Source organism: Ochotona princeps, chromosome 8, assembly GCF_030435755.1.
Source record: "Ochotona princeps isolate mOchPri1 chromosome 8, mOchPri1.hap1, whole genome shotgun sequence".
NCBI classification, from domain to species: domain Eukaryota; kingdom Metazoa; phylum Chordata; class Mammalia; order Lagomorpha; family Ochotonidae; genus Ochotona; species Ochotona princeps.
In genome coordinates, this window is record NC_080839.1 from 65,167,309 (window position 1) to 65,180,653 (window position 13,345).

The 13,345-nt window shown below is 54.6% G+C and overlaps 2 protein-coding genes across 4 annotated transcripts in view; one reads left to right on the top strand and one right to left on the bottom strand.

Moving 5' to 3' along the window:
- The first annotated feature begins 1,981 nt into the window (after window positions 1-1,981).
- POMC (proopiomelanocortin) lies at window positions 1,982-8,368 on the top strand. The gene is made up of 3 exons (XM_004582864.2): window positions 1,982-2,191; window positions 6,310-6,491; window positions 7,720-8,368. Exons 2-3 carry the CDS (start codon window positions 6,360-6,362, stop codon window positions 8,314-8,316), a joined length of 729 nt encoding a protein of 242 aa, XP_004582921.2. The 5' UTR covers window positions 1,982-2,191; window positions 6,310-6,359; the 3' UTR covers window positions 8,317-8,368.
- A 3,752-nt stretch (window positions 8,369-12,120) lies between these two features.
- The window catches only part of EFR3B (EFR3 homolog B), a 72,709-nt gene continuing 71,484 nt past the window's right edge, over window positions 12,121-13,345 (bottom strand). For all 3 annotated transcript variants that reach the window (XM_058668193.1, XM_058668192.1, XM_058668191.1), the window contains exon 23: window positions 12,121-13,243. In XM_058668193.1, the coding sequence (XP_058524176.1) occupies window positions 13,138-13,243 (106 nt within the window). In that variant the 3' untranslated portion in view covers window positions 12,121-13,137. The remainder of the gene's footprint in view (window positions 13,244-13,345) is intronic.

Below are 13,345 nucleotides of genomic sequence, written 5' to 3' on the forward strand. Positions count from 1 at the left end.
CTGAAGCCAGTAGACTGAAGAGCTTGGTTATAACAGACAGACTCCCAGACTCGTACCTTCCTGAAACGGATGTGGGAACAAGCGCACCAAGGCCATGGTTGACATATGTTTAGTTAGAGTTATAAACCAGTCTAGACTACCCGAAAAAAAAAAAAAAACCAAGTTCAGCAAAATTATGTTTCAATGCTATAATGCTAAATACTATAATGAAAATAGACACGAGACAGCTGAATAGTAATCTATAGCCATTTTAAGGTGTATAGAACCCCGTTGTATATAAACTAAAACTGAAATGTCAATGAAGGAGTCACAGGATGTGGTAAAGAACTTGCATTTTTTTTTCTCTTTAATATTCATTTATTCATTAATTACATTGCATTACATAACACAATTTCATAGGTACTGGGATTTCCCCCCCAAGAACTTGCATTTTTTTTAACATGTTGGTAACTCAATACCATGTCAATTAATTCCATTACATTATAGATTGTTGCTGATGTTATGTTGGGGCTTTTAATTGATCGGGATGATACTCTGCCGGCTCTGCCTTCAGACCAGAGATGGTCTCCCTAACAAGCTGTTGAATTTGTCTGGACAATAAGATGCTGGACTCTATGCTTGGTATATGCTTGCAATGAAAGAATCTCATGTGAACTTGAACTTGGATAATGGAACAAGGTGGAGGAATCCACCATGGGGGGAGGGTTTGGAGAGGGGTGGAGGGAATCCCAGTACCTATAAAACTGTGTCACATAATGCGATGTAATTAATAAAAAAAAAAAGGGAGTCAACAGAGATGGCCTGAAAGACCCGGAAGGCATCCCTGGTGACTCTCAGCACTCAGGTCAGGAACAGCGTTGTCCCCCAGTTCTGCCGAATCCTGCTAACAGTGTGGGAATCCCAAATTGTCTTCTGAGAATGGCAGTTTTTTGATACCAAAGTCAGTTAAGAAATCCCACCAGAAAGGAACCCTATAGGCTGATCCCACTGGAGGGAGATGCAAAAGCCTTTCCCCTCAAAACTCTAAAATAAACTATGATATTGAATGTGATATTACATAAGAAGAACAGCATATTCAAATGGGGTTAATCTAGGAATGCATGCTAGGTAGGCTTTAACACTGAAAAATCCACGCTGTAAGAAGTCACCACTTGACTGAAAACCAGCAGGAAACTCAGGCCATCAGAGGATGGGACCCAGGCTTTCAGAGGAGCTAAAGGCACAACACAACGGCACTGTGGCTCTCTCAGGTTTCTGGCTGAAGTAAGAACGGCCACTCTCCATCCTGTGGATGGAAGTGACATGGCCCACGACACCTGTGTTGTTGACAGCTCTACCAGGGCCTCTTGTCCCCCATGGTCCTCTGGCTCCAGGGCTGTGATCTTGGCCGTGGTTTCAGCCCCTGCTGTGTCTATGGGTGTGTTTCATTCCCCTTGCCCAATAAAAAACAGTGTCCCCAATGAGACCCCGCAGGCCACCCCCTCCCAGTTCATGGTCCAAAGTGAAGGGTGCTTCCTCCGTGTGGCTAGGGCACAGATGAGCTAGGCAGGCCCCTGCAGCTTACCTGCCACCCCCAGAGGAAAGAACAGCTCGACCTGGACTGCAGGTGAGTGGCTGCACCCCCTCCCTGCCTCCCCACAGTGGAGGACAGGAGACCCAAGGCCCGTGGCTGGTGATAGCCACATCATAGTTTCCAAGGGCGGAAATCTGTCACTGCTGTGACCTTACCCGCAAATCGGAGGAGGCAGATGTCAGCCCCAGCACGCACAGGCAACTTCACCCTCGGCCCAGGCCTGCCCCACACGTGGGTGCTAAGCCTCTGGCTCACCCCAGGTGGAGACCCAACCCCTCGGTAATTAAGCTTTTCCGGACGGCGGGCTGCCAGGTGCGCCTTCGCCAGGACCCTGCTAATTCTGGCCTCCGGCCTTTTCCTCCGGCGCGGTTGCGGAAGCCCCTACCTGGAAGCCCCCAGCCTGCGCACTCCCGCCCCCCTCCCCGCGACCCAGGAGCTGATCGTGCCGCAGCAGCGCGGTCCGGAAGGTCACAGCGGCTCTCACTCCACGAGTATATAAGGACCTCGGAGAGCGACGGGGACTCAGCGGAGGCGCGGAGGAACACCGAGGGCAAAGAGAAGGAACCGAGCGAGGCCGCGAGCATCCTGTCTCCCGGGAAAGCGGCCTCCACACGACAGGTGAGAACCATGCTTCTCCCGGGACCACTGTCCCAGATCCTGGAGAAGCTCTACTGTGGCAAAGAAGGCTCGAGGGGCGCCTGGAGTTCTCCGTGGGTCGCAACCTTGCGGACGGCGTTTACGAGCCGGAGAGTGACTGCACGCAGCGTGGGGTCCCCAGGGAGGTGGGAAGAGTGGCCAGCCATGACCTCGACACTCGAGGCTTTAGGGAGACCTCGATTTCAGGGACTCCTCCTCCCAACTTTCTGGGTGCTGTTGGATCCCTTGTGCCTAGCTCAGGTTCAGGTTGCAAGTGCAGGCAGGAGAGAAAGCCACGGTCAACTCCCCATTTTATTTTGGATCCAGATCTCCCCGTTTCCCCTAGCCCCATCCTCCCTGCCGGCCTTCACGCCCCGACGTGTCTGCGCTGTGAAAGCTGCGTTATTTCAAGACAGGACTGTCGGGTTGTTGCGGTCCCAGGCCCCGCCAAGGTTAAGAGCAGGTGGCCGCCCGGAACTGTCCGAGGTCCTGACTCGCTTCGTCTCCCCTAGGGCGCGCTCAGAGGACCCGTCAGAGCACCAGACCCAGCAGACTCCAGCTTGCTGGACTCGGGCATGGCGGAACTCCCTGGGGGGAAGGGAGCCCGCCTGCGGGGCGTCTGGGTTCTCCTTTGTGACTTCTTACAGGTTTTGGAAGGAGTGAACGACAAAGTGACAAAATGTTCACACATCACATTAATGTTCTCTTGGTTCCTTTGTTATAGCACTTGCAGCAGGCAAACCTCCCCGGAGCTCCTCCCCTAATCTTTGCAGAAGGCATGACAATGGGAAGTTTTAAAGAAACAAAATGTCTGGTACTGCGCACAGGCTCAGAGTCCCACCACCAAAGTCCCAACAAGTGTGATTTGTTATCATAAAATGTAACATGCAGGGGGAAAAAATTCCAAATTTTCATTTTTCCCGCCCAGGATTCCATGATGGTTGGATTATCAAGACTGTGTTGTTACATTATATGTGTTCCCTCCTTACAAAAAAAAACAAACAAACAAAAAAAAAACAAAACACCATTGGCCAAGTCCACAGTTTTTGTTGCCATTTCAAAGTGGTACAAATAGAAATGAGTGATTGTAGAAAAATGGAGAAAATGTATAAGCAAAACCCAAACTGTTTGCTTTCAGGAGACCATTTGTCTCTGGCGCGATAGAGCAGGAGCTTGGGAGGTGGGGGGAGTGGGAGTATCTTTTTGTCAGGTGCAGCTAGTGGGACTTCCCAAAGGGCACGCCAGCTTTGAGAACTGAGATGTAGCTGTCAGATCTGAATGATTTTCTTTTTCTCTACACTGTGTCCTTTGATGACATCTGTAATGCGATTTTTTTTCTTGTTCTTCCTGCGACACCAGGGCATTTTTTTTTCTGATCTGCATGTGCTGTGTGGTCTCAGAACTTTAATCCAGCTGCCTTGTCCTCTGGCTTCAGGTTGTGTACGAGAGCGACTGCACAGCAGGCTAGGACAGGAGCAGGCTGTCAACCCCAAAGGGCAACAAAGTTTTTGGAGTTACCCCCTGGGCAGACGCTGCTCTGGACCAGCTCGCTGGCTGCCAGCGCCATCTAATGGCTACTTCGGGAAGTCCAAACTTTGCCGTCTTTCAGAAGAGACCCCTGATTCCAACCCAGGTTAGGAGAATGGAAATGGGGTTCAGGCAGAAGGAAGGAAGCAAGGGCCAGGGGGACTCTCACATCCCAAACTTGCTGTGTAGAAAATACCTGATGCGCGTCTCTCCAAAGGAGAGGTTTCTTTTAGGTTTTTATGTCACAAGACATTGAGCCACCCACCCCTACTACCCGCAATACTTTTCTCATCTAATTAGGTTTCTTCCTGACAGCTGGTTGGGAAAACCTTCTGAAGTATAAGATGACCACAGGATTGGTGATGTGCTGATTGCAGAGTGTGGGTGGGGGCTGCCTTGGTGGGAGGGGGCACAGGTGGCATAACAGCTGTTGGCACTGGAGATGGCACTGTGGGCTCCCACCTCTGTACTTTGGTTGCTGTCTGGGGTTCCAGCAGCAGCAGGCGCTTCCTGGATTCACCCGAAGGAGCCCTGGGCGGGGGGAGGTTCCCTTAAGCTCTGTCTCTCCAATTTCCCTCCCCTTGACTCCTCTGCCCTTTTTCAAGTCCACTTCAAACGAACTTGGAAAAGTTCGTGAGCAAGTGGAATTAAAACAGAAGTAGGTATTGGTGCTTCAAAAATGCTGAAACTCGGGCCCGGCGGCGTGGCCTAGCGGCTAAAGTCCTCGCCTTGAACGCCCCAGGATCCCATATGGGTGCTGGTTCTAATCCCGGCAGCTCCACTTCCCATCCAGCTCCCTGCCTGTGGCCTGGGAAATCAGTCAAGGACGGCCCAAGGCTTTGGGACCCTGCACCCGTGTGGGAGAACCGGAAAAGGTTCCTGGTTCCTGGCTTTGGATCGGCATAGAACTGGCCGTTGCGGTCACTTGGGGAGTGAATCATTGGACGGAAGATCTTCCTCTCTGTCTCTCCTCCTCTGTGTATATCTGGCTGTAATAAAATGAATAATCTTTTAAAAAAATGCAGAAACTCACGCATGTTTGAAGGCTCTCAATGCCAGCCCACATTTGAGAGACACCACGGACAGCTCAGCTGAGCCAGTTTTTTTTTCTTCAAAGATTTATCTATTATTATTTTTTATTTAAAAATAAGATTTATTTATTTTTATTGGAAAGTCAGATATATAAAGAGGAAGAGAGACAGAGGAAGATCTTCCGTCTGCTGATTTACTCCCCAAGTGGCCGCAATAGTCAGAGCTGAGCCCATCCGACACCAGCAGCCAGGAGCTCCTGGAGCCGGTGCAGGGTCCCAAGGCTGTAGATCATACTGGATCTGCTTTTCCAGGCCCCATCACTGGATGGGAAATGGGACCGCTGGGACACAAATCAGATCCCATATGGGAGCATGGTGTGTGCAAGGTGAGGACTTTATCCACTGGGCTACTGCACCAGGCCCAAGATTGACCTATTATTTTTATTTGAAAGAAAGATTTACAGAGAGAAGAAGACACACACACACAAAGAGACAGAGAGAGTGAGAGATCTTCCATCCACTGGTTCACTCTTCAAATGGCCTCAGTGGTCAGAGCTGGGCCAATCCAAAGCCAGGAGTCAGGAGCTTCTTCCAGGTCTTTCACATGGGTGCAGGATCCCAAACACTTGGGTCATTCTCTGCTGCTTTCCCAGGCTGTAAGCAGAGCGCTGAATGGGATGGGAAGTGGAGCAGCTGGGACATGACCCAGCATCCATATGGGAGGCAGGCACTACATGCTGAGGCTTAGCCTGATAGGTACATCCTGAAAAGCTGAGCCAGTTTTTTTTTTTTTTAAAGATTTATTTATTTATTTTTATTAGAAAGTCAGGTATACAAAGAGATACAGAAAGAAAGATCTGTTTAATCGTTCAATCCCCAAATAGCCAAACAGCTGGAGCTGAGCTGATCTGAAGCCAAGAGAGCTTCTTCCAGGTCTCCCACGCGGGTGCAGGGTCCCAAGGCTTTGGGCCGTCCTCGACTGCTTTCCCAGGCCACAAGCAGGGAGCTGGATGGGAAATGGAAAAGCCGGGATAGCAACTGGTGCTCATATGGGACCCCGATGCTTGCAAGGCGAGAATTTAGCCACTAGGCTATTGCGCTGGGTCCACTGAGCTAGTTTTTAAAAGACCTGGATTCTCCTTTAAAAGATGAATCTATCCAGCGTCACGGGGTTGGGGGGGTTGTGGAGACATGGAGAGCACCTGTGTGGTCTGTGTATAGCACATGAGGTCCTGACTGGGCCAGCAGTTCTACTGGTACTTCCACAAACTGCATGTTCGTGGTAAACCAAAGCTCCTAGAGGCTGTGCACTCCTGGGAGGGGGGAGGGAGAGAAGGCAAGACCCTCTTTCGCAGGAATTTCGTCTTTCCCAAATTATCCCCACCCCGGGGGCTTGAGTGCTAGACTTGGCATGGCTCACCTCCCTCTGCTGGGCGCTGCTCCTGTCCTCAAACAGCCTTGAACTCTCCAAGTGCGGGGCGTTGTTACTCTTGGCTCACCAGCCTTCCTGGTGAGTGGCCAACATTGTTCTGTGCCTTGCAGGGGTCCCGCCAATCTTGTTTGCCTCGGCAGAGCCTCGGGCTGCCTGGGAGATGCCGAGAGCGGGCTCCAGCTGCTCAGGGGCCCTGCTGCTGGCCTTGCTGGTGCAGGCCTCCACGGAGGTGCGTGGCTGGTGCCTGGAGGGTGGCCGGTGTCGGGACCTCACCACGGACAGCAACCTGCTGGTAGGTGCACCGTTACTGCGTTCGTGATGGGGGCTGGGACATGGGATTGGGACTTGGGGGGCTTGGACAGCTCAAACAAAGTGCAGCGCTGAGGGGAAGAGGAAGTTCGTTCCCAGTGTCAGGGCTGGGGCAGGAGCAGAGGTGGGCTGTGAGGTTAGAAGTGTGCCTGGGGTGGGAGCATGGTGACGGGGAGGCGTAGAGGAAGCCACTTGCTGGGGGATGGGTCTGGCTCACAGCTACTGCTGTTATTTTCGCCCTCTCCCTGCCATTGACACTAGACATGGTGCCATGCTAATCCCTTTAGCTGTCCCTTCAGCCCATCCTAGCTCTTCAATTTCCTAGTGCCCACGTTATTCCCTTTTCAATAGCCATGCAGGATTTGCCATTTCCACTTTGTCTGTCTTCTCTCTCTATCCGTTCCTGTGTACAAAGCCAAGAGAGGTAGCTCAGTGCACAGCATCCCTGAGGGAGAGGGAGAGGGAGTGACTGGGACCCGGGGCCTCACCCTGCCTCTGAAGGTTGGTCTTCTGCCACGGTTACCTGCAGGTCTTTCCAGAAGCTGCTGGCACGGGCAGGGAGCTCCCTCAAGGTCACAGCTGTGTGTGTGTGTGTGGGGTGGGTGGGGCACACTGGCACCTGTGTTTTGCCCTTGGAGAAGCTCACTGAACTAAAGGTGAACAGAAACAACAGGTTTTGTAGGGGGAAAAGCCCAGGGTGGAGTGAGGGTCCTGTGAGACGCCCCCCTCCCGATACATAATTCCTGGAATCACTCCCCTCACCCCTCGCCCCAGAAGGAGCGCTAGACGCATTCACAGCGGGTTCTAGTCCCACTTCTGCCACCAGCAGGCCGTGAGCCTGTACCCAGGTCCTTTTGCCCCAGCCTCCTGCTCCCTTCTGGGTCCCGGGAAGGCTGTTTGTAGTAGGTGATTTTACTTTGTTGCGGTGAACAGATTTCTATATAATTCGTCCCTTCGCAAGTAGGTGTGGATGCCAGAGGACACAGCTCACAGACCATGGGGTGACCTCTACTGTCCCCGACGCCCCATGTTTCACACTTGCAACCCTCTGGGCCTCAAATCCCCCACATCTTTATTTATTTATTCGTTGGCTAGCCAGTATTGAACAATTCCTGTCAGTTGGGCAAAGTGCCTCCACCCACGTCGCTCCGTGTTACTTGTGGGCGCCAGGTGCCAGGCGCCCTCACCGCCTCCTCCTCGCTCTCCTGCAGGAGTGCCTTCGCGCCTGCAAGCCCGACCTGTCTGCCGAGATGCCCGTGTTCCCGGGCAACGGCGACGAGCAGCCGCTCACCGAGAACCCCCGCAAGTATGTCATGGGCCACTTCCGCTGGGACCGCTTCGGCCGCCACAATGGCAGCAGCAGCGGCGGCGCGGGGGTCGCGGGGCAAAAGCGCGAGGAGGAGGAGGAGCGGGTGGCGGCGGCCGGGGGTCCGCGCGCGGGCAAGCGCTCCTACTCCATGGAGCACTTCCGCTGGGGCAAGCCCGTGGGCAAGAAGCGGCGCCCGGTGAAGGTGTACCCCAACGGCGCGGAGGACGAGTCGGCCGAGGCTTTCCCCGTGGAGTTCAAGCGCGAGCTGGCCGGGGCTCGCTCCGGCCCCGGGGGCGCGGCCGAAGACCTGGAGTACGGCCTGGCGGCACCGAGCGACAAGAAGAACGACGGGCCCTACCGCATGGAGCACTTTCGCTGGGGCAGCCCGCCCAAGGACAAGCGCTACGGCGGCTTCATGACGTCCGACAAGGGTCAGACGCCGCTGGTGACGCTCTTCAGGAACGCCATCGTCAAGGGCGCGCACAGGAAGGGCCCGTGAGCGCCGCGCGGGGCGGCCTCTTCACGCCTGCTGTAGTTAGGAAATAAAACCTTGGTCACTTCACACCCACCCGCCTCAGACTTTGAATGGGGACCGGAAGCCACGTGGCCACGCTTAGGTGGCCCCCAAATAGCCTGGAGGGAAATGCACCTCCATAGTTCCTGCGATGGCCCAGAGGCAGGGCAGGGCAGGGGGAGTCCTCTCTGCCTAGCACCTCCAGGGTGTCCATGAGTGTACGCCTCCCTCTCAGGGTGAAGGACTGTGGGGATTGCAGCTGCGCCTTTAGGAGAGGTGGCCCACGCCAGGTGGCAGCCCGCGGCAGTGCCTGTGGCCCAGGCAACTCCCTGCCCTTCTCACCCTCCACCCACCCTTCCTCGCTAGACTGAAAGGAGAAAATAGTTTTTTTTTTTTTTTTAAATCCGCGGAAATCTAAGTGTGAGAGTGACAGCCTCTCAGGCGACTCACAGATACGCTAACACGTGGTCTCACTTCCCCAGCACACACCCAGTTCAGGAAATGGGACACAGCACACACAGCTGCCTCTTCCAGCCCTCAGCTCACTCCTCTGCGCCGACCCACCCTGGGCTGGGCTCCTCCCGCCTGTTGCCTGGCTGTGCTTACAGCTCTTACTCCTCCCAGGTATCGCAACACCATCCCCGCCAAGGAGTCTTTGCCTCCAGTGGCTATGCCCCACCCATCCCATACAAACCTCCCCTGACCACGGACAGGGAAATCTTGCTTTCTCCATGTGTCTGTGGTGGCTTCACAGAGCTGGGGCTGTACACATCGACGACTCCCTCGCGGGAGGCTCCCCTAACACCAACATGTACACACGTGTCACTGTCACCAGACACGCTAGTCTGCCAGAGACCACAGCTGGCAGACCTTAGCCAAGGCCCTCTTCTTACCTGTGTGTCCAGCAGGGGCCATGTGAGGTGTGTTGGGGTATCGGAAGGCCAGCCCCAGGGAGGTCTGACCAGCCTGGCCTTCTTCACCACGATGGGTCCGTGTGGCAAGGCTGCCTCACTGCCTCTTCCCACCCAAGGCAGCCAAACAAATGATGGCTGGTGGTAGCGGGGAAGGGGAGTTGCCAAATAAATGCCAGCGGCGAGAAACTGCTATTTTCAGATTCTGTTTTCATTTTTAAAAATAGGATTCATTTTATTATTTACTTTTTTTAAATTGGAAAACTAAATATATAGAGATGAGATACAAAAAGAAAGCTCTTCTATCCTATGGCTCACTCCCCAAGTGGTCGTCATGGCTGGAGCTGAGCTGATCTGAAGCCAGGAGCTTCTTCTGGGTCTCCCATGTGGGTGCAGGGTCCCAAGGCTTTGGGCCGTCCTCGATTGCTTTCCCAGGCCACAAGCAGGGAGCTTAGAAGGGAAGTAGAGCAGCTGGGACATGAACTGGCACCCATATGGAATCCTGGTGCATTCAAGGCAAGGCCTTCAATCACTAGGCTATTGTGCTGGGCCCCTGTTTTTATCTTAAAGGATCATTTACCCTAAAGGAACCAGATCGACAGCCATGTGGTGACAACATTAACATTTATTGGCAAAGGGCGTTTGTGAAGGCTCCCTGGGATCCTGTGCAAAACCCTCCTAAAGAATGCTATTGTGAAGTTCCCTCTTTCTGTCTTTCCCCGACTCCCCCACCTCCCCCTTCCCTGAAAGAACATTCACCAGACTGTATGAGTTTTAAAACAGGAAGCTGCCATGGCCACTAAGTGTGCACTCACATATAAACACATTGGCTATTACACACATACACATCGTTCACTATGCACGCACACCCTTGCCTGGCTACGAAGGCCCAGGGGCAGAGACAAGGGACGGCAAACTATGGCCGCAGCATCTGTGGATTCATGACCGTGCCTGCCACGTGCCAGGATCAACAGTCACAGTGGAGGAGCTCAAGGGGGACGGAGGGGGGACTTGGAGGGCCAGTGGTCCCTAGAAAGACCACTGAGGACATGCTAAACGACTGCAGAGAAGATGACCTTCGGCACCCAGCCAATCCGCTGCCCCACGCCTACCAGGCCCCTGCTCCTGTGGCCCTCAGGCTTAGGCCACATCCGGGCTAAGGGATCATACTAGCTAGAGTTCTAGGGGTGACAGGTGCCAGCTCTGCCTTAAGCCTCCTCCCCAAGAGGCAAGGAGGCAGTTTTGCTTTGGCACAACCTACTTGCTAGGATGTGGGTCACGGGAAGCAGGGGAGGCCTGCTGAGACCACCTGCCTGTTGACCTTTAACCCTGACCTCAGCCTAACAACACAGGTCTAGTTACTCCTTCTCATCACTCATCACCCAGCTGCCATTTTCCGTTTGAAGAGGAGTTGAAAAAGACCCTCCCTGCTCAGTGGTCCCCCCAGTAGCTAGGCTGGATGGCCTGGGGACACTCACGTGGTAACTGGAAGGCTTTGTGGCCCAAGGGGCAGCCTTGCCCGACTCAGTCCAGTTGAAACATGTCTGTGGGCACCCATAACTGAGGGCCAGGGGCAGCGCCCGTGTGGCTCTGGTGCTGCTGAATGGGGGGCAGGGTGCTAGATGGAGGGAAGGATGAAGGGGTCTCTCCGGTTCTGACCGGTACATGTGCCTTCTTTGGCAAGCAGTCCATAAACCACTCATTTCGACCTTTCAACCACAGAGGCACACAGACCTTAGTACAAGAGAAATGGGGGTGACATGGGGGCATTCAGCCCATCGGCGGTGCCCCCTGCTTCTTGCGCCTGACCCGACCCAGTGATTACAGTCTTCAACTTGTGAGCACGGCCACTCACTGAGTCCTCCTGGCGCAGCTTCAAGCACCCTGCCCCCCCATCCTGCCCTATGCATGCACGTGGACAGAGTTTCCAGGGACAGCTGGTCTGACTGCACCAGCTCCTTCTGGCTCAAAGCTGCAGAGAAGAGATGGGAGACAGCGCTGCCAGACGCCTGAGGGCCAGGCAGGGTGGGACACAGCGAGGCTGGGCTGGGGCCCGGGCATCTCCTGCCCTCTAGATCCCACCCCTTCTCTGCCTCTCTCCCAGGACTCGGTGGGGTGGGGCCCGGAGACCACCTCGTTGACCATCACATTGTCTGTGCGCATGAACACTGGCTCCCAGATGTATTTAGGATCCAGACCCTTCTCCTTGTCAGCAGACAACCTGGTGTTCTAAGTGTAAATCTCAATGGAGATTGAGGAGAGGATACTCCAAAAAATAGCCCGTTCCAAGGAGCAGTGGTACAAGAAGCAGCAGTGGGCAAGCCCAAGGGCTTGGCACAGGAAGTTACTTCTGAGTTCCAGGACGGCTGCCACCCCGGGGGCAGGGCTCGCGGTGCTGCTGCTGCTGCTGCACGGGGTGGATGCCAGACATCGGTGGGAACCAGCGGTCCCCTCCACAAAGCACAGTTGAGGACAAAGGATGGCAAGGATGGCAAGGCCCAATGAGAAAAGAAAAGACTTGTTTGTGGCTCCAGGTATAGACTTTCAAGTTTCTTCCTAAGGTTTTTTTTCCATCAAATTGGTTTAGTGTTTTTGGGATGTGAGGCTGCTTAATAAGAGATATTGAAGAGAAACTAAAGTTCCTGTTCATAGATTTGAGCTTAAGTTGAAAGCCATACAAGCAAAAAAGCTGTGGGGGAGAGCAGGGGCTGCAACCAGGACAGAAGCCACTGGGTAGGGTGGGGCGGGGAGCAGGCAGCCACTCCCCCAGGAAACATATGCACACGTGATGGGGAAACCCATGTGCTAAATACTCCCTGACGGATCTCCAACACCCTGCCTCCCACCGTCTGTGCAAAAACAAACAACAAATTCTTCACAGAGGGAGTATTGCCCAATCCTTCTCACTGCAGGTCATACCTGCTCAGGAAAAGTTAGGGGAGGATGGACCGGAAGAGAAGGCAGGGCTGAATGTGGATCACACCATGGCGGGGAGAAGGCTCAGGGGGAAGTCTGCTGCCCATGCCCTTGGAGGGGGCCACGACCTTGCAGCTGGCTCCTTCACCCTCTCCTGATGCTCCTCAGCTATGCCAGCCCCTCCTGGGCAGGTGGCATCCAGTGCGAAGGTGAGTGGAACCCAAGAGCCACATGCGTTGGCCCCGGCACTGCCATCCCAGACCTCGCCCATACAGGCCAGAGAGATTTCCTGTCTGGGGTGCAGGACCTCGGTCCCCAAGTGAGACACTCAGAGAGCAGTCGTCTGATGTTCTTGGGTCCCAGAGGGGCATCCATCCCATGCTTCCTCCTTCCAAGTCCTCCCCAGGCCCAGCTGGATACCTCTTCTGTGGGAGGTGACCTTGGAGTGACCTTGGGGATTTCTGTGGCTCCTCCCCCTTCTGAATCTGGTTATCCCATTCACTTTGGCTCTGAGCCCAAGAAGCCCTTTGGGGTTCTTCGGGGAGAGACCCCCAATTCAGAGAAATACCGAGAAGGGAGGGCCTACACAGGCATGTTCTGAACTGAGTCAGTGAGCGGGTGCCAAAGGGGCACTGGGCAGAGGGGCCTGGCTGCTGCCTATTCCAGCCTTACAGCAAGACATGGGGTAGGGGGCGGCAGGAGCAGAGCATGGGCTCCTGCTGTCCTCAAGCACCAGCTGCGCCCCACAGTCATGGTCTCTCTTGGGAGGCAGCCTGACTCCTTGGCCCTGTGGACCCAGAATGGCAGACGCAGGAGGGTTCCCTAGGGGCAGGTGGGAAGTGGCAGGAGGGCTATGTAGGCCAGGTAGTATGGGGTTCCACCTCTGGGAGCTGTTATACCCCTGGGTAGGAGGGCATGAGGGCGGGCCCTTCCCTCAGACCCTCCCCCCTCAGGGTGTGTGTGCTCAAGGTCCTGGAGTTCAGTACACACAGAGATCCGGGAACTTCATCTCGTACACTGGGATGGAGTGGTTCTGTGGCTGCCCATAGGCAGCTGTGATGGTTCCCGAAGGACTGGGTGGAGGCCTGGGGGCAGGAAGACAGTGGGGAAGACAGGTGTGAGGAAGGGGTCGTGGGTTCCCTGCGCCCTGCAGCTGAGCAGCACAGGTACCCAGGTGTCCCTTGGCC

Coding starts and splice junctions, on each gene's coding strand:
- POMC (XM_004582864.2), top strand. CDS start 6,360: ATGCCGAGAGCGGGCTCCAGCTGCTCAGGGGCCCTGCTGCTGGCCTTG. Junction 6,492..7,719: donor CCACGGACAGCAACCTGCTG/GTAGGTGCACCG, acceptor GCTCTCCTGCAG/GAGTGCCTTCGCGCCTGCAA.